Raw genomic sequence first — 20,339 nt, 5'->3', positions numbered from 1 at the left:
CACGGGGGCAAGCAGCCAAACCCACCCCGGCTCCCCGGGTCCTTCGCCGCACGCGAGGAAGCGCCCAGGTGGCCGGCAAGTCTTCCCAGCTGATGTGGGGTTTGGAAAGTTGCAGCAATCCCCGGCGAAAAGCTCCGCAGCCCTCGCAGTGCCCCGCTTCTTGCTGGCAGAGCTGGGGTGACACCCCTGCCCTCGCCCCGGCTGGGGGTCCCGGGGGGCTGGCTGCGTGGCCGGGGTCCCGAAGCAGCAGTAGTGTGAAAGCAGCTAGGCTTTCGCTCTTGAAGGCAGGATCTGCCAGGAGATGCCAAGGAGGGATCTGCAGCAAAAGCAGCCACTGCTTTTGGGTCCTGGCTCTTCTCGCATTCCCCCGTCCCTCAGCTCCGCTCAGATCCCCTCTGTAGCCTGGGGGAGGGGACCCCAGAGGGCTGTGCGTCTCCCCCCTTCCCTGGCACCCTCCGAGGATGGTGGCTCTCCAACCCTTTGGGTGATGTCTGTGAGGGTGGATGGTGGCAGGGCTGGTGCTGGCTGGGGAGGAAGGGGCTGACCCCCGCCATGGTCATCCTTCGCCTGCCCGCTCTCCCGGTGGCAGCACTGTGAGGAGCCCCCTCTCCAAGACCTCCCTTGCCAGGAGGGGCACAGGGGGTATGAAGGTCGGAAAGGACATCGTGGTGGGAGAGGAGCCGTCTCCAGGTGACGGGGGAGATGGCCTGGCCACCACCCGGAGGGAACCGTCCCTCCACACAGAGCAGCCCCAGCCCCTCGTGCGGGGAACGCAGAGCCAGGGCTGCTGGGTGGGTCAAAGCCAGCCATGGATCAGCAGCATCCGCAAGCAGAGCGCGGCCAAATCCCTTCTTCCCAGCATCCGGCACCAACCACCCTCTTTCAAGCAGGGCCCAAGCAGGGGGAGATGCCGCTGTTGCTCAACGACCCTGTGAGGGCCCAGGTCCTGGGTCCTTCACGGCTGACGTGGCCGAGCACTGCAGACCTGAAGAGCAGGCACCGTGGCGGTGGCGAGGGACCTCTCGCCAGCAGCACAACCCGGCCAGGTTTGGCTCTGCGAGTCTCCTGACCCATCGCCGGGGGATTCTCGGCTTTTCTTGCCTGGGAGCAAGGCCGAACGCTTTGGGGAAATCCCGGTGCTGGGGTGAAATTCAGCAGGAAGGGGCTGCGGGACCTTTACCCGCTGGCCATCTCAAACGTGCCCGACACTGCTGCTGGCGTTGCTGGTCGGTTGCTCCTCACTGTCCCTTCCAGCTCTTGCTGTGCCGCTGCCCCGGGCGCAGGTGTTGGCACCGGGGACCAGAGTCCCAGGGGGACCGCAGCCGGTCACCGCTGTCCCTGCCTGGGGTGACCCGCATCCCGCCGTGGGGTTCAGCTCCCCAGGGAAAGGAGGGAGGAAGATAAGAATAACAATCACAAGAATTTGTTTCATGCTGCCTGGATCCCTCCCCGCACGCAGCAGTGTTTTTGGACGGCCAATTTATAATCAGCAGTGTGGAATGTTGTAAATTAAATATTTTTAAACAACTTTGCTCTCTCTCTGGTTAAACATTTCAGAGATCGCTCTTTCTTGTCTGTCTCTTGCTGGGTGGTCCCTCCATTCGCCCGTACATCTTCCTCAAACACAATTAACCATTTAGATGTTGCACAAAGGAATAGCTTATGCATACAACACCAGTCGCTCGCTGCTCTGGCGCTGGGGGAGGGAGGCAAATAAGAAGGCAGCTTCTTTTATTTTCTACTAAAAACAAAAACAAGAAAATCCCTTTTTCCTTCCCAAACTATCCCATTTTTCCTTGAATTGTAAAGGCACCGATCCAAGCTCATCAGCTGTCTTGGTGCTCAGTCCAACAATCCCCTTGCATTCCCCCTCCCCTGAAATTCAACATTAGCATTTTAAAAGCCTTAAACATACAAGTTTATTTAGACTCGAGCTCTCCCCAGCTCTTGCTTTCCGTATTTATATACACACACGTATTTTAACATATATAAAATGTCTGTCTATAGGGCCTGGAAGGAAGTTCTCGTCTGCCGGCCCGTCTGGGAGGCACAGGCGCGGCTGTGGACCTTGGCTCCTGGGAGATGGAGCGAAAACCGACAGGATCCAGGAATCAGCCGCCCAGCTGAGAGCGAGCGAGCCTCCGCGGGCACGCTGCTGCAGAGGTGCTCGGGGGGTTTGCTGGGCACTGGGCCCCGGTGACGGCAGCTCCACACCCCGGAGACCCTGCCTGGTGAGAAGGGCCCCGTGTTCCCGCCGTGGCACCGGTGGGGCTGGGACGGGGCATGGTGGGCAGCCCGTAGTGCTAGCAGACCCGGCCCCAACTGCCCGCTGCAATCTTCAGTCCTATGAAACAGGTGACCACAGGCCACAGGAATGGCCGTGTGTGACAGGAGGCTGGCACTGACAGCCACTGTGGTGTCCTGAGACCGGTGGTACCCAAGGAGCAGGTTATACCGCGCGCTGTGCAACGTGCAATGCGCAGCCGTCACGCCATCGCTGCGATGCCTCTGCAACCCCCACCTGGGGCTCGACCTAACCCTGGCAAGACACCAGGGCAGGGACCAGCGCGGCCCCTGGCCTCGCTGTGGATTCGGGCCAGCATGGAGGCAGCAAAGCATCTCCTGAACACACCACTGTTCCTCAGACCTGCAGGGTTTCTTAAGGAAAATTCTACTTTCCCGAGATGAGAAGGTCCCACCGGCAAAGCCCGAAGGATGGGCAGGGCATGGTGAAAACCACCCTTCCCAGGCAGCCAGAGGAAGGAAAGTGGGGTGCAGAAACCGGAAAGGAACCCAGCAGGAGCAACATGGCTCTGCATGATAAACCTTGGAGACTGGAGGCAGCAAAAGACTGGTGAGTCCTTGTGATGCCCAGCTCCAGGAGGTTCAGGAGAGTCCTTTGCACATGCAGCACCGATGTGAGAAGTGAAGGGGAACCAGACCCGCGGACCTGAGGCCACATGATGGCTCAGCCTGGCGCTTCTCTCCTCTTCCTGCCCACAAGCCAAAAAACTGTCCCAAAAGCCAGATCAAAGCCTGGCGCAAAGCAGGTTTTGTGTCCCTCTGAACACAGCCCGGGTGGGAAGCCTGCTGTCCCCGGGAAGGGCTGGCTGCTCACCTCCCCCTCGTGTGGCTCCGTTCCAAGGCTGCCAGGAAGATGGGAGCCATCCACTGTGGTCTGACTGCAGAAGGGATCAGATGAGCTGCCGCTTCCTGAAGGCCACAACAAGTCACCTACAAAAGCAGACAGGAGCGGCTGCGGGAGGAGGCGAGCCACGGCTCTGGGTACCCGTAACCACCCGACAAACGCTTTTCCCAAATCTGCACCTTGCAGACAGACTTGGCTGCAAACATCCCAGGAAGGCCCGCGCTGCTGAGCTTGCTGCAGGTGGTCCCCACCTCTCGCAGGAGCCAGGGCAAGGGGCCAGAGCTTCAGGATCCCCTGCAGTGAATCCTCGGGGTTCCTCAGGACTCGCTAACACACAAGGCGCTGGCCGTTGCTCTGCAGGTGGAGCGATGGTGAGGGTGTCACTGTCACAGTGCGCTAGGGGTGTGGGACCCACGGGAAGAACTACGGGCCCGGTGTGCACCCACCCTGCCGCCGGGCTCTGCGCCATGCAAGCCTGATGCCCTGGTCACAGGACAACCCTATGAGGAGCTGCTGGCAGGACACGGCTTGGTGAAACCCAGGAGCCAGAGGCGCTGCCAGCTGGAGACCTCGCCGGGCATCACAGCAAGCCGTGCAGCTGCAGCATGTGACATGCCACTGCCCGAACCTACTCACATGGACCCCAGCCAAGGGGTCCCCCATCTGCCAAGGAAGTGCTCGGGACAAGCGGTCCAGAGACCGCCAGCATCTGCAGAGCTGGGAAGTTCCATTTTTTTGGAGAAACATTGCCCATGAAGCACCACCCTGCTGCTAACCGCACCGTGCTGGGCACGGGCTGCGACACTCAGCTGGCCGGTGTGGCAGAGCAGCAAAGCGAGGAGGCTCACTCGCTATCCAAGCCGCGACCCGCTCCTCAATGCTGGTGAGCGGCCCGTACCGGTAACGCCTTCCTGAAGGTCTGTTATGACTGAGGACCAGTGACAGCCAAAACCACCTGGGAGCAGAACTCCGTTTCCTTGGTCGCCTCCTCGATTTTCTGGAAGACAGTAACAATTGCCACTGGGTTTGTAAAGCTGCCTGACCTGACTCATCACCTGCTCACCTGACGATGACAGTGGTGTGGAGACCAGGTTAGATGAGGAAGGGTTAACCTCCCCGTGCCCGCCTTGGGATTCCTGAAGGCCCTATTATCCTGAATTATTTTTCATAATTACTGCCACACACGTAGACTACATCAAGAGTGAATCTTCACTTTGATAATTTGTGCTGTGAAATCTCACTTTGGGATCTACTTTTATCTCACACCAAACACCTGCAGGTCGTAAAAGGCGAAAAGGAAAAGAAAATCCCGGCCAGGTTTTCAAGTGTCAGAGAACACTAAATTAATGCTAAATTCTAACCAACATAGTAAAGAGCCCCCCCACCCTCTTCTTAAATTAGCTAAACAAAAGGACTGAGACTTTAACATATAATTAAGGCACAAGGAGGTAAACCTGCAGCTGTTAAGTAAGGGGATGCGGGCTTGTCAGAAGTTAAGACGCATCCTAAAAAGGGAGCGGGAGAAGGCTTTGTGTTTAAGCAAAAGGACCGGGAGTCAAAGTCCCTGCGGACCTCTGTCAGCTTTGCCGCAGCCTTCTGGTAAAATGCAAAGCCAGGTAATTACACTCCACTCTGCTGCTGTTTCCACACACCCAGAATGGATGCCTCGCTCCCTTGCCGCACACCGAGACAAGAACTCTCTGTAATTAACCTTTGTAAAGGCTCTGCGATCCTTGGACGAGGAAGACGTCGCACCTTCGGAACATGTTTGCGCACATACGTGCGGCAAAACCTCTAGCGCGAGGCTGGAGCCAAACTGCAGCGCGTTCCTTCTTTCTGCAGCTTGTCAAAGGCCTCGAAGCTCATCCTTACCCATACTTTCCATTCCAATTTGGTCCTTTGGAGGAGAAATTTTGTTTACGAAACCTGGGGAATGTCTGGATTATAATCTCTCTCCTGTGAAATCAGCTAGGAAACGGTAATTTTCCTCCGGGGACACCCGTGCCTGTGAAGCACAGGTTTAACATTTATCACTTCAGTTAATGAAATCTCATCCCAGCCAGTTGCTGTAAGCACCTCTGGATGTCGAACTGCCAGGGGCAGATAAATGTCCCCTTGAACCCTACCAGATTCTAATAAACAGCTTTTAGGTAGAAACTTGTGTCCAATTTATAAACGTTAAAGAACAGTCTGTGTTTCACCCCCATCCAGGGGCTTCACAATCCTGGCACAACCCCTGAGCACGAGGCTGCGCGCTCGACTCCTCTCACTGGCGTAGGTACAGTCACCCACAGCTCATCCAGATGTGGGGAGGGACCTCTTGTCTGGGATTAGGAGCAGCGGACCCACACGCCAACGAACCATCAAAATAAGGCAGAGAGCGCCCACTGCTTACGCCCCGCTTCCCCTCCACACCCCCACCCCTTCAGCCCTCTCGCATACTCGCTCTCGAGCAGGATTTCAAAGTGACGGATCGACGGAAATGGGTGCCCAACTCCTCCACTGCGTTACAGCAGAGGCGCAGCTTAAACCCGTCCGTGCCATGGGGCAGCCGCATGAGGCGGGGGGGAGAGAAAGAGCGAGGAGGAGGAGGAGGCGGCGGCTGGCGAAGCTGCGGGGCTGCACAGCGCAGCCCGCGTTACCGCCGCCGCGCCTCGCTGCCCACCTGCTGCGCCGACGGGATGCACACGCAGCATCCCCAGCGGTCCCTCCCAGGCTCGGGGACGGCGGCGCAGGACTGCAGGGACGTGGTTTACGCTGCAGGGAGGGCGGCGAAGTCATTCTTCGGAGTGGGCACAGCCTGTGTGGTCCCCGCTCTCCCTCCTGCTGGAAAAGTACAGTGCGTTCGGCGGGCGCGCAGGAACCGATATCACCCGGCACAAACCCGCGTGCATCCCAATGAGGGGGGAGGGGCTGACGGACACACCGCTCTGTAAATACTTCTTTATTAAGACATAAATATAGAGCTGAACAGGAAAGGAGCAATGACAGGGTAAACCGTGCCAGTGCTGATCTGTACGGATGATCTTACGATGCTTGAACATCTGGTTCTGCTGCTGGCTTCCATAAAATCATCTTTAAAACCTGCTCGGGTTATATCTCCATCAGCTGTTCGGTGCCCACAATGACTTCATTAACATGTTTGGCTGAAAAGAGAGAGGGAGGAAAAGAGGAATTGAGCTTTGCAACACTGCTTCAGACCTCGCATTTTTCAAATCTGCAACTTTAAAACAAATGAGAAAAGCAGATTCTGGGGAACTCGAACACGGATTTGCTGCCTTTCTTTGGACTCCAGTGTCTCGCTGACAGCATCCCACACACATGGCAAATGCCTAAACAACTGACTAAACATCAGGAGGTTCCTCTAATGAGAGTTTTCACGTGGATGTGTCACTACTAAACGAGAGCGGCCCGATGGAAGCCACAGCTGCTGCTGACAGGTGTACACCTAGGTCGAGGCAAGGAACCATCGACATCCAGCACAGAGATCCAACATTAAAAACTAGAGACCAGTAATCCACCTGGGCCCCAAAGCGTGCTGTGTGCCCCCAAACTGCACGGAGGCTGGGGAGGAGAGGGGCTGCTCAGCGTTGGGGGGCCATCACCGACGCAGCGTGAGATCCTCTCAGCAATCCCCACTCAACCCTGGAGGCTTAAAAAAAAAAAGGGGCTTTGTTTTTGGTTTGGGTTTTTTTTTATTTAAACCTGACTTCTCCTTCCTGGATTCAAAAAATCTGGATGGAGCCTCTCCAAAAGCACCCGTGTGAAGCCAGGTCTCTGAGCACAGCCACCATCTACGAGGGTAACTGTGAGCAGCCCTCCCCAGACTCCTGTGGAGCGAATTTGTCAGAGGGGCAGTTTCTACAAGGTCACTCCTTCGCCTATTCCCAGGAGCTCTGCACAGCCCCAGTGGACACATTCACGTGCCAGTCCCTGCCCCAGCACTGTTAAAGCACTGTACTGAAAGAGCCTTCCCTTCCCTTTAAAATGCAAAAGCAGCTTGTCAGGGAAGGACTGCAAACAATGGATCTAAAGCCAAAATAATAAAAACACGCAACTGAAAGCCCAGTGCCTAAAATCCCCAAGCATGCGGCCTCAGAGCGTGACACAAAGCCGGTGTGCTCAAAGTGGGTGTCCTTGGGGTACCATCGGAGGACGCCGTGCATCCAGATTGCTCTCTGGGAGCTGGGCACCCATTCAGGCAGAGCTCAGGTGGTTTGACCCATGCCCCTAGGCTCTCCATCTCCCCTTCTGCACATTAGGAAGAGCAATCGGCTCTGGAGCCGGGGATAAAGCCTCATGGTCTGTGAGATGCTGGGTCACACTGGTGGGGACTGTGCCGCCTCCCACACCTTACACAACAGTGGAGGTGGATAGCCAAGGATGGTGGAAATAACGAGTTGTGTTTTATTTACCCACCGAAAACTCCTCCCCTCAGGGGAGTGGGTTTTGCAAGACTGCTGCAAAACAACAAACATGCCACCTTTGGCTAAATGCAGAAATTCCTGGCAATCCCCAAACCACACGGGCCAACACGATGCTTCTCTTGGTTTAAAATTCAAGACATTGCCTCAGCACCATGCAAACCATTGCTCCAGAAAAGATCTGATCAAAAACTGCTCTACAAACTTCAAGGAGTTTTGGACTGTGGCAAGACAATTTCCCACTACAGCCCCGACCCCACAATCATATGGCTCCTGCTGTCTCCTCAGCCTGGGGGACAGAGTTGGGTTAGTCGCACAATCACCTTTCAGAGACCCTTTGTGAAGGAGATCAAGGAGCTGCTTCTCACCATCAGCATCAGAACGAGTCCTTTAGTTCTTTGCTCAGGGTATTTAACGACAACTGACAATTAATCCCAAAGCCTCACGCTATCATCTTGGAGCTCCAAGTTGGAAACGCGGAGCCCAATCTCCAGCACTTTGGTCAGGATGAGCAGAGGTGGATGCAGTGCTCAGGAAAATGAGAGACTGGCTGTACAAGTGCCAGGTGCAAGCGTGGTGTAGGTAGCACCACGCAACCTCTCCAGCACAGCTCTGCCAATAGCCCCAAGTCCAGCCTTCAGCGCCTCTCTCCTCCCGTCCTGGACCCCACACAGCTTTGCCAAGGTACCTCAAATCCAACCTGCAGCACTTCTTGCTATAACATTCCTCACCCCCAACAACTTTCCCAATATATCTCAAACAGGCCCTGTAGCAACTCCTGTGACTCCATTCCTGAACCTCCTCCAAGCAGACTACCTATCATGTTGATTTCTGTGATGTGAATAAGACCCTGGCTACCATCCAGTGAGAGTAATTACGTTATGCCTCTGCAGATTAAACATGCCTTCACCTAGGCTTGTAAAGAGCCATGTCAATTTATGGTTCTATATATAGGTTATCTGTAGCAATAGTTTTTAATAAGGAACTTCTTGCTTCACTTCAGACAGCATCCTGCACTGTCCTACACGTGCAGAGCTGGGACGGGTCCTGTCACATACTTTGTTGCAGAGGTGGTACCAACTATTTGTGTTTTGCGCTGACATGCTTGTGGCTGCCTTAGGCTATCTTGCATTTTACACCTGCTGAGTTCAAACTGCTTTTCGAGAGTGGGCAAACAGCAGCATTCCCATTTTATAGATGGGGAAACTGAGGCAGCAGTCAGTTTAGGGAGTTTAAGCGGCCAAAGCCACACGGGAAATGAGAGCTCGCATTCCCTCATCTCCCATCCCTCTGCCTGTTTCATCTCCTCCTTGATCTGTGTGGCCCAGATTCCCCAAAGTGGTCACACACCGCCTGCCTGGGATGTCACTGCTGCCTCAGACTCGCGTGAAATCACCACGCTCATTTCTCCTTGTACGGGCTAAAAGAAAACACATGAATGTGCCTGCCTTGAATCCCGAGAAAGTTTTTAAGCGATAAAGGGAATGGTTTTGCTAGAAACAAAGCCTGATTCGGCACCCCCAGGGGATGCGATAGGCAGATAAGGATTCACCCCGCTTCCCTCTTCCCTTCCCAAAGCCCTCCTTGCAAAGGGAAGGGAATCCAGACTCCACCGTGTGTGCCAGAGAGCCGAGCTGCGGATAACGTTATATTATCAGTAGTGGCTGCCAGTTGCCAGTGGCTCTGGCTGGTACCAGCAAGCTCAGCTCATGCAGAAACTCTGCCTGAAACTCTGGGGGAGGAGGGAGAAGTACCTCACATGCTTAGCTGTTCAGCTCCCTTCTCCTTCCCCAGCTCCCCATTAGGGATTTTTTACCAGGCTGCCTTTTATCTGACACTGGCAGGGTTACAGATGCATTCAGCCCACAGAGAAAGAAGGGGGATTAGAGAAAGGACTTTCAGAAAGCCTTCAGAGTTGGACTCTGCAACCTTAAATCATGTTCAACTAGATCTTCTCAGATTGGGAGCATCTGGTGCTAAGCAAATCCAGAGCTGATCAACACATTCAACCTCCTGATTAGCACTTTGCTTCAACGTGCTGACGCAGCCCAGCCTGAAGTCAGCCTGGGTGCTTGAACCGAGCGTCCACAGAGATTTCACTGAGTGTAAATCAAAAACCTGTCACTCGTTATATATGCGTTCCTGCTTTGGAAGACATTTGTTTACACATACTGTACACTAGCCCCTTAAAATCATACGCACAAGGCAAGGAGAGCGAGGGAGCAGGGGAGCTGCGCAGCTTTTGGTGCTTGGCTAAAAACAAATTCTAATGCAAATAAACAGAGCGGCGGAAATGACTGTGCAGCCCAGTGCAAACCCCACCAGCGGGCCGGGGACCCCGCGCTCCCCTGCCTTCCCGGCAGGTTCCTGCCAAGCTGCTCACAGAAAGGGGATGCCGGAGCATTCCTTGAAAAGCCATGTGAAAGCATCTCCTTGTTGTTTGCTCAATTAGCCCCAGACAGATTGCTGCTGCTGCTGCTGGTGGCAACGCTGGGTTGTAAAGCAGGAGGGGAAGGAGGGAAAAGGGGGGGGGGGAAGAGAGGGAAAAAAAAAAAAAGGTTAGGGCCTAGGCCCAGGACCACCACGAAGTTCCAGCCCTCAGGGGCTCCAGAAAACGTTCAGTTTACTCACTCAATTACATACACTGTTTTATAAACCCTTTAAAATAAAATAGAAAACAGTCCCTGGCACAGAATTACTGCTCTATTATACAGCAGTGATGAAAGCCACTGCTGTGTATTTGCTCTCTTTAAAGCAAGAGATAGTTTAACTTAAAAAACTAGGCGGGGGGGAGGGGTGGCTGCAGAAACGCATGCACGAAAACACGCTGTGGGTGGTTCCCACCACATTCACCCAGGACAGAAAGGATCAGAGAGGGGGAGAGAAGTGCAACTTGTCTCTGCAGTGATGGTTGGCCCTGGAAAAGCAGCCAGGTTGGGGGGGGGGCGGTGGGGGGGGTGGAGAGGAACTAAAGGGGCTTAAGGGGATGGGAAGCAGCTGAAGCTTGACTTTGGGAGGCTGGAGGGTGTTTTAAATTACATGTAGAGATAAAGAAGGGAAGCAGGTGATGGGGGCCGATTTGTTTGTGTTTACAGAGCAGTGGGGCTTTCCAGTCAAGGCCTGCTCTCTCCCCAGCCATGCTTACTTATGTGATCACTGGAGATCAGGGGTGACCATGCTGTGGCCCCAAAGGCCAGAAGTGTCTCACAGATTTCTCCCAGGTGCCACATCAGCCCTGCTGTGCAGCCGTCGGCCAAGTCTGAGGCTGTCCAGGAGTGATGCTTCCCGTGTGCAGGGTGCCCCAGCCCAGAGGTGGGATGTGCAGCTCACCCCAGGGGTGAGAGGGGCTGGTGACATCTTCAGGCAAACCAGCTCTGGGGTCTCCAGCCCACAGAACAGGTGGGCAGTAGAGATCTTACTCCTGCCTTACACCAATCCCCAGCAACTGCCATTGCACAGTGCCCGTGCTCACCTGGTTGAGCTGAGGCTTTTCTCAGAGTTCAATCAGTATTAACCCCTTCACCCTCAAACCCATCTAGGGAACAGACGTGTCTTGGGAGTGTAAAGGTAAAGGCAATACTGAACTCAGTGCCTGAAGAGAGATTAATTTACTGTGGCTTGGAGCAGATGGATGAGGGGAGAGAAGGAACTGGAAAGAGAGGTGTATGGGAAAGGGATCAGTCAGGGTCTTAGCAGAAACATTAGTCAAGGGAAAAGGAGACCAAGAGCTGGGGATCTGCCTAAGATAGCAAGTTCCTTGAGGAGGGGGACACACTTGGAGTTCTAGTACTGGGGCAGAGTCCTACCAAAGTGTTTAAGAAAGGGACTGTACTGTACTGATGTGCTCCCATGGGGTATCACCTCCTCACAGCAAATGCAAGCAGGGATCTCGGAAACGTCAGTCTGAATGACTGAAGTCCAAACTTCTTGCTAAGATGGCAGAGAAGTCATATTTGCCTGGACACTGCTGCCTGCTGCACTGGATGCAAGCAGAGGTCCCCTTCCTTTCTCGGTATCCATTGGGGTGTTCTTCCCGGCTCTTTCATGTGGCTGAGCTCTAGCAGAGTACAAGTGGTTATTTTCTCTGCGTGGAGCGTGTAAAAATATTTCCACAAGGTTATGAACTGCTGCCTTATGGGCAGACTTCACACAATCAACACACTGCGAATGTGGCAGCTCGTTTAACCTGCTCACTCAGGAAGCCTGAACTTCCCCGGCTGGGAATGACAGTGTGCACAAGTGCAACAGTCCCCAGCGGCGGAGAGGAGGACAAAGCGTCGCTGGACGGATATTCTAGGGAAGTTTTATGCCACTGCTAAGGCCATAAGTCATAAACCATTTTTATACAACTTGGAAAAGAGGCTTATTACGATCAGTTAGAAATGTAGTCACTGCATAGTCACTGAAACAAAAATGACAAGTATTTAAGAGATGGCTGTTTTAACTGCCAACTAATATCTTTGTCAGGGACACTCAGTAGTTAAACTGCTTCAGGGAACAAATCACATGGACCTTTCAGTTTTGCTATGAATTTACACCATTCCTACATCATCTCCAGCTCATCTTGCACCCCAGTGCACCATACACATGTGTGCACTGTTTAGTCTGTGTCTGTTCTTTGCGAGCTTTCATAACTCCCATCTGCACTGCAGCATGCTTTCTGATCCCGACCTTGTGTTATGCTGTGTTTTCAGTTCCCAAAGACTTCAGCAGGAGGTACTCAGCATCTTGCAAGAGCACATGCTCGTCCCTACTTGAACGCAGTCAGAGCATCAGAAAGTCCCTCAGTTCCTTCCTGGCCCTAGCCTGCTAAATCTTGGCTGGGGTGAAGCATCTTCACAAGCAATCACCCATTCAAATGTGGAGGTTTCATAAACTGTACCTGCCTTGAGAGGATGACATTAGAGAAAAATGTGCTCTTTGGCCCTCATTAAAATAAAACAATCTTACTCTGTTTCATTGAGAAGTCCTAGGACTCCAAGCTTGGAACAGGACTTGGAAAATGATTGGAAACGGGAGCCAGTCCTTACTGGATATGTGCCTTTTTCTGTTCTTGTGAGAAACCACATAGTTTTGGCTATGTGATAAGCCTCTGGAAAAAAAAAAATCCCAGTTTGCACATGTTCTCAGGAGGGCAGCTAAAAGCTCCAGAGACTCTGTCTGCAGTGAGCACTGAAGTGCAGGAGGAAGGCAGGGCTTCCCCACGCTTGAATCCCTGCTCTACGGACCAGCGCAGCACTCGGCACAGAACCGCTTCCCTGCTGTACCCAGGATGATCCTGCCCTGGCACGAAGGCGGTACGGAAAAGGATGCAGTCTGACTCAAAGCAGTCAGGGGGCGAGTGCCAGATGGGAAATAGAGCATGGGACTGTTAGGCAAGGGGACTGGAAATAGAAGCTACGGTCAGACCAGAGGAGCAGTCCAGGTGAGTGTCTGGGAATAACCAAGTAAGAAAGAAAACAAAGAATCTCCATGGAACAAAGAGCAGAGGAAAAAACAAAGAGAAGGCTGGGAATGGGATGAGACTGGTCCTGGGACAAAGCCATAGCAGGGAGCTGTGAAGCAGGAGTCAGCATCAGGTGGGACACAGGTGACGTACTCTGGGCCCAACGGCTGATGCCAGGGGCAGGACCAGTAAAGCCAACAGTAACTAGAGCCTTCTCCACCCCAGCACCAGGACTGGATCTCAGGGCTGCTGATGCCCATGGGCATCCACGAAACTGCCTGGCACCGATTCACACTGATGTGACGGGCAAAGCCACGAGTAGGTACAGACTCTGGTATACATGGACCATCCCACATCCAGCCCCACTTAAGGAAGATGATCCACTACCATCAGTTCCCATCAGCTGGAGCAGCAGAAGCTGTACAATGGCGTTCAAGTTTCTGACACTGCTAATGATCCATGCAAGGGCCAGCATTATCCTGTATAACAAAACTGGTTTTTTTTCAGTGGATTGAACCCTTCCTCCCAACATTTACAAAGAAAACGTCAAGGCTAAAATGTCAAGTCTCTAGTAGCTAGCAAAAGCCACATGTAAAATGCAGCTTTAGCACTTAAGCTGGCCAGTCCAAATGAATGGGCAGATGATCAGAATCTCCCTGTCTTTCAGGTCTCTGCAAAATAGGAGGAAAAACCAACCATGTTCATACTGAGGGGGTGAAAATGACGTTGTTAACACTTGTGAAGCATTAAGATGACAAACGTTGCAGAAAGGCCACAGAAAAGCAGGATCTTGTCTCTTGCATAGTGTACAGCAATCAAGGTTTCAGACACAAACTGAAAAAAGACAGGCAAATGAGGAATACGGAAAACCCCCGCATTCAGCAACCACTAATCATTCTGGGTGTTGACTGTGTCAGAGCACCAAGGAAAATAAAAGTGGTGGCATAAAAACTGCACAGGAACAAGCCCAGTGAAGTCTTAGTCTACAGCCTGGTCACGGAGATAATGCTACTACGAAGTACGGACCAGCGTATCAAGCTAACATTAGATCAGCATCCTGGCTGCTGGTGTTTCATTCCCCTTTCTGAACACACGCTTTGTGGCAACTGACTCAAGCTGTCCCCAAACGACATTCGCTCTTTAATATCCAATGCACATAAAACATCCCTCATCCAGCGACATCAGAGATGAATGCAAGGGATAAGGTGGTGAGTTTCACGTCAGTTTTGCTAGTTCTACCCTACATGTGTGTCTTTACCATCTCTGTTCTTGGTGTTGCTTTGAAGAAAGGTTAGGCCACTTGACTGTGTATGCCTCTTCCCGGCTAACCTATACCAGCGCTATAGCATACTCCCTGCTGAATCTAGCCTAGAGACTCCTTAGGGAACTGCACTCACTGACTCTAGGGCACATCTGACTCTTCAGCACATCTGACTCTTCATCTGGCCCATCATCAGCATTCCCTCTCTCTAGTCCTACTTCAGTGAGTATCTGCTAATTTGAGCTCTTTAAAAAATGGTTCATAAAAAAGGCTGGAGCGTGATCCTAATTGTCGTCGAAACAATGATTGAATGCTGTGTGCAATCAAGTTCTTTCAGAACTGCTACCTACCATTTCCTATCCCTTTAATAATTACCTCCTTTTTCTTAGGTACCAACACATTTTTCAAACTGCTACCTGCGTGAGGTAGCTTTCACAAAGCCCATCTGTTAATGCTCTGCTAGCAAATTCTTTAAAGTCTCAAAGAGGAAGGAAAGTGGATGCTTCCTAAGCATGGTAATAAAAGCAGTAGGAGGAGAATAGTATGGCTCTCAGGAGGCATGGCTTGCAAATCCAGAAGTTTAATAAAACTCCATACCTTGACTTTAACAGAGGCACTTCAAAGTACCATCTCTGGCCAGTGCTGTGACAGGACCGAAGTCAATGCAGGACTGGCATGTCATTGCTGACAGTTACCTGGCCCTCCCGTGTCTCTAACTTTCTTTCCAGTTTGAAAGTTCTAGGCTGCATCTGATCTACCCCAATCACCAGTGTTGGAGTCTTCCCTCTATTTAGGTGTCCAGAGTTTTGCCAAGCCCATTATTAAGTGATGAGGTCTCCCACCATGTCCCCAGGGAGATTATCCCACAGCCTACCAGACCACATCGTTAAGAAAACGTTCCAGATAGCCAACCTAAATTGTGTTTAGTTCAATCCCATTACTCCCAGCTGTACCATTTGGACCACCCTAAATATGCCCATATTCTTCCACAGAAGGAAAAGCATGAGAGCTGGTTTGAGTTACGTTTGCCTGTCATTTGCGGTAGCTGTTCTCCTGCCATCCTCCTTGCATGGGATTGGAGTTCGTTTTATGAAAGAAGGTCAGTGCACCACTGGCTCAAAGAGCTCTTGTACCCTGAGCTGCTTGGGAAGCGTGGCCAGGACTTATACGGCAGTGCAGGAAGCACACAGCCAGTTCTGCAGCAAAGTCAACTGTGGGATTTGCGTGGGGCTGTGTAGGACGATGCAGGGATATTTCTACCTTTGATGAATCCTGGCTGATGCTTTGGAATAAGGGACTGCTGTATTTTTTTTTTAGTATTTCTGGGAAGGTGTATACAGCTTTACTGAGGAGGTTTCTAGCATGTAACTCCCAGACTAGGGTCAACAGCCAGCTGCTACCGCTTACGTCTGCTGAAGTGTGATCAGCTTGCAACAAAAGGTGGCTCCAACCCAAGAGAACTAGTTTTTTTCTAACCTGGCCATAGCGGCTCGAGTTTGAAAAAGGAAAAGTTACCAAACAGAACGACACAGCCAAAGTCTTGATGAAAAGTGGAATATGGAAACAGACTTACAGGGCCACACCAAAAGCTTGGCACAAGATACAGGAAGTCTTGGGTAGGGGAAAGGAAGTCATGGCATGCTTTCACAGCAAAAAAGAGAGAGCCCAGTTTACTGTGGGACTAGCCAAGGTCAGAAGAGACATGCTGGGCTAGAAAGACTCCACAGTTCAGGAAATAAGTCATGAACTTCGCAGACAGATCCCAGACCACCGACGAGAACCTGACCCCCAGCCCAAAAAAATTCCAGAATGGTTAGGAAACTGAGGCAGGGAAATGAACTGAGGCTGTGTTATTTTTTCTTGCTCAGCATAATGGGGTATTCATAATCTACCTGAATGTGTCTTTGCTAACGTCAATCATATGTTTCTGAACAGTTTAACTAGAGGGCCCACAGACTCATTAAGAAGTGGGTTTAAGCTTTGGAGAGGTAAGCAGTAGACTCTGCAAGAATAGGCAAATGAACCACGGGTTACAGCTCTTGTTACTCTCCCAGCACATACATCTACAGACCCTGAAAAATATTCAGACAAGGCTGACACGGACAATCAAGAAGAAAGAACGTTTTCCATACTCAAATCAACCAGACTAGGTTCTGCAGCCTGGAACAGACTACTGAAGCAGATGTGGGCGAGGTCAAAGGGTGATATTTCTGCTTGATATAATCTACTAAAGAAATAAAACATATTCCTATTTCCTAAAATATTAGCTAAATCTACACCCTGTCTCCTCATAGTTCATGCTGCAGGTTAAGAACGCAACGCGACCGGATTCAGCTCTCCTAGTGATTCATGGCAGATGTGTAGATGTGGCACTTAGGGACATGGTTTAGTGGTGGACTTGCTAGTGTTTATGGCCGGATTCGATGATCTTAAAGGTCTTTTCCAACTTAAATGATTCTATGCTCAGGGGAGGACACAGATGGAGCACCATGAATACTGCAAATCTCCAGTGATTCGGGGGCAATGAAGCCCGCAAGGGCCACGCTGATGTGATGGGCAAAGCCACGAGTAGGCACAGACTCTGGTATACAGGGACCAAGGCCACAGTGCACAGAACACTCACTGGGTGTTTCCTGCAGTACCCCAGACTTGCGACTGCAAGATCAATACTTTGTTTTCATGTGTGTTTTTTCCTTTCAGTTTCAATTTAAAGGAAAATTTGTCATATCCAATACTGACAATAGGTTACGCTGTACCACATGAAGTGCGAAGCCTGCTCTGCGTCAGGACACTTAGAATTGACAATCCACCCATAAAGACAAAGCGAGCAAACAAATCCTGATCTGACTAAACAACTTCACATGGAGCCTGCAAAGGAACTCACTTTTGTCCTCAGTCCACACCCTAGAGCAGGGATCTGCCAAACCCCAACCATAAATATTCATTAAAAAGCCCTCTGCTTGGGATGCAGTCACCGAGACAGCCATTTCCTGCCCATTATCTCTTAGGGCAGGAAATCAACAGTTCCACTCCAGCGGTTACCAGCCAGCCCTCGCCAGGCACACTTCCACTGGATGGCCTAACTCTGCCCAAACAAGGGCCACGTAGTTGCAACCTCTCTGAAGCCCCAAAATAGCATTTCACTGCAGTAAGGCAGATCTGAACGTAGCTGCCTTTGTATTTAGTACTGAGGACAGCAGCTCCTAGCCTGATATTCCACCTCGGGCTTCTGCTTGGAGCAAGGTGAATGGGAGCACGCTGGCACCGTGGGTTGGCAGCATGTACAAAGAGAAGGATGTCTGTGTGATCAATAATTTGACTGCATCGCCCCTGACACTGACAAAGATTACTAGTCAAACTAACAGCTCCTTCTGCTGAGGACGACTTCAGGCTGATCTAATTGTGGTCTCTGGGAAAAGACTGTCTCAGCACCCAATCTTGTTCTTTATTACAACAACAACAGAGCTTTTCTGCCAACTTCAGAGGAGCAAGTCCTGAACTATTCTTATGCCAAGACACTGTACTTTCCATGAAAAACAAATCCTAGTATTATAGGACACCACACTGTAGAATTGCCACTGTTTACTGGCACTTCATGAAGAAGCAGGAGTAAAATCTCAAGAAAGAAATTCTGAAAAGTATTACAAATGCATTGTAAATACAATTCCTCTACTCACCTTTGGCTTCCAGCCTCTGATCGCTTCCAATCAAACAGTCTTTGATGTCTGCACCCTTCTCTATCACAGCGTTATGACAAATAACACTGCCCTGAAGACAGCACCTACAACATAAACACAAAGTAAAGCAAGAAAATAATTTAAAATGACAAGTACAAAACAAAGGCATCCACCGGAATATCTAATGAGTCTGTGACATGATCCTGTAAGTAGCTTCAGTTCTGCTCTTTTCTCAAAAACTCCACTATTCTTTTCCTGATCCTCACACTCAGTTGCTGGAAAAGCTGAAATGCCAGCTGTCAGAATGGGTTTGCAAAGAAAAGAGTTTCCAGTTTTACCTCCTGTTAGAACAGCTTTCCTCTACATTTCCTTAACACAATAAATACTGCCAGAGGATTTCATAGACAGGACGCTGGCCTGGGACTTGGGACCTGGATCAAGTCTCGTATTTTCCACAGACGGTCTGCGTAGTGGCTTCTCTGCTCAGCTCCCCAATTAAAAAAGAGGAGCAGCAGCCCAGTCCTTCCCTGTGAATTTGCTGAGAAGTTTCATACATTCCAGCTTGTCAGGCACTAGGAAAGGGTGGCGAGAAGAGGCAGATCAATACCTCAGCTGGTTCGGTTTTTTCATGTTACATTCAAGCACCCAAACACGATTACTCTGCAGTACTAAACTAGTGAAACCCACACTAGAACTGCTCTACCTGCTTTGGACATCTTCACGCTCACGCAGCCTTTGACACCACATAGTCTGAAATGCAAGTCACCTTCTTCCAGAATGTATCTGAATCTGTGATAACCAGCTTTCAAATCTGCTGATCTAACTGTGCAGATAGGAAGGAAGTTCAGAGTCCAAGTGCTGGCTTTGTAACTCCTCTGCTGAGAGATGCTGAGTGAGTTACTGCATTGGTCTGAGCCCCTCCATGCAGTAAAATGGCAGCTGTGAATCTTTACTAGTATCCGTGATGTGTCCTGAAACACTGTTCACTCAGCATCATGAGTAGTGTTAAACGGTATTAAATGTAATTTCTTTCAAAGCTATGGAGGAAAAAAATACCCACAATGCAAATTATTAGTTTCCTTATTTTCACGTGTGCAAAGACAGGCAGAAGTCACCGAAGGACAGAAAATTTGAAGGCACCCAGCTAAGAAGTGTCTAAAAATACTAAATCTAACACACATCAAAACCAGCTGATTGGGAGGAAGGTATAAGTGAGATCTATAACCCCAGAGAGATGCAGGTCATCTGCTCCCCCATATTAATCCTACTGTGAAACATGGCATTTCATATCTTCTTCCCAGTGTTTCTGCTAATATTAATTACAACAACTGTGGAAATTCCTCAGTCAAACAGCTGATCTCTTTCTGAAGTTTTTGCCTTCAGTGATTTTCTGCATGGCGAGTTCTGGAGTTTAATGACGTGCAGCCATTCCCCACCTCGGTCACAGGCGTCACCGCTACTCACTGCAGTAGTGAAACACAGCTGCACCGCACCATCGGGCTGGCCCGTGGACAGAATTGTCTCCCTGGACTCTGAACTAACAACACAGAGGGGCTTTGGTATCAGGTCAGAGCTCCGAGCCTCAGTTCGGTATTGCATGGAGCTAGCCGGCTGTGGTCCTCAGGAGGAGAAAGAAACATCAATCCTCACTCCAGACCACCAGCCCTAAAATGAATCCCTAGTATCTTCCTGCTCACACATTGCTATTATCTAGTATACAGAATTTGCCATTAAACATATTACAATTCTGTTGCTTGTGTGAGTAAGAGCACAAACCATTTGCCCCACAAAACCGGCATTAATTCTGCAGGAGTAAAAGCAATAAAACCGGACCTCAGCTGCAGTGGTTAGCAGTTACGACCCCCCTTGAAGAGACTGTCCCCTCTGAACAATTATTCTTTTAATTCGCTTAAGCCCCCTCTCCTCTGACCTGTAAGGAGGCAATATGGGCAATTATGCTGCAAGGAACCAGCTCAGGTTGCCTTGGCAAGGTTTTTACTAACAAGTTAATAAGATAAAAAGCGGCAAAGATACACAGCAGACCCCTGCCTGCCTTTGCTCTCGCACTGTCATGATCGGCTTCCTTTCCAATAGCTTTGTGTGCCCGCGCAGCAGCTCAGGCCATCGTCTTGCGCAACAGCGGTCGCCGAGAGCGAGAGCAGCTCCGCAGTTGCAGCCGGGCTGGGGAATGAATCGATGGAGGGGGGACTGCCATCCTGACTTGGCTTTCAACAGGACTAGCAAAGGCGATGGAAGAGGTTGCTCATTTCCCACTGAAGTGGCTCCCATCCAAAACGCATACTCCAAATTACCTCCTCCTCCATTGCCTCGAGCCAGGCAGATGAGAGCTTTCCCCTGCAAACTTTTAGGTTCCCACCATCTA

At 50.9% G+C, this 20,339-nt stretch overlaps 1 protein-coding gene across 2 annotated transcripts in view; it reads right to left on the bottom strand.

The window, feature by feature from the left end:
- Positions 1-6,077: 6,077 nt before the first annotated feature.
- Positions 6,078-20,339, bottom strand: part of EIF2B3 (eukaryotic translation initiation factor 2B subunit gamma) — a 102,798-nt gene continuing 88,536 nt past the window's right edge. For both annotated transcript variants that reach the window (XM_075424625.1, XM_009945683.2), the window contains 2 exons: positions 17,957-18,060; positions 6,078-6,294 (listed from right to left, as the gene is read on the bottom strand). In XM_075424625.1, the coding sequence (XP_075280740.1) occupies positions 6,242-6,294; positions 17,957-18,060 (157 nt within the window). In that variant the 3' untranslated portion in view covers positions 6,078-6,241. The remainder of the gene's footprint in view (positions 6,295-17,956; positions 18,061-20,339) is intronic.

The sequence above is a fragment of the Opisthocomus hoazin genome, chromosome 6 (assembly GCF_030867145.1).
Source record: "Opisthocomus hoazin isolate bOpiHoa1 chromosome 6, bOpiHoa1.hap1, whole genome shotgun sequence".
NCBI classification, from domain to species: domain Eukaryota; kingdom Metazoa; phylum Chordata; class Aves; order Opisthocomiformes; family Opisthocomidae; genus Opisthocomus; species Opisthocomus hoazin.
This window is presented reverse-complemented; position numbering and strand designations above follow the sequence as displayed.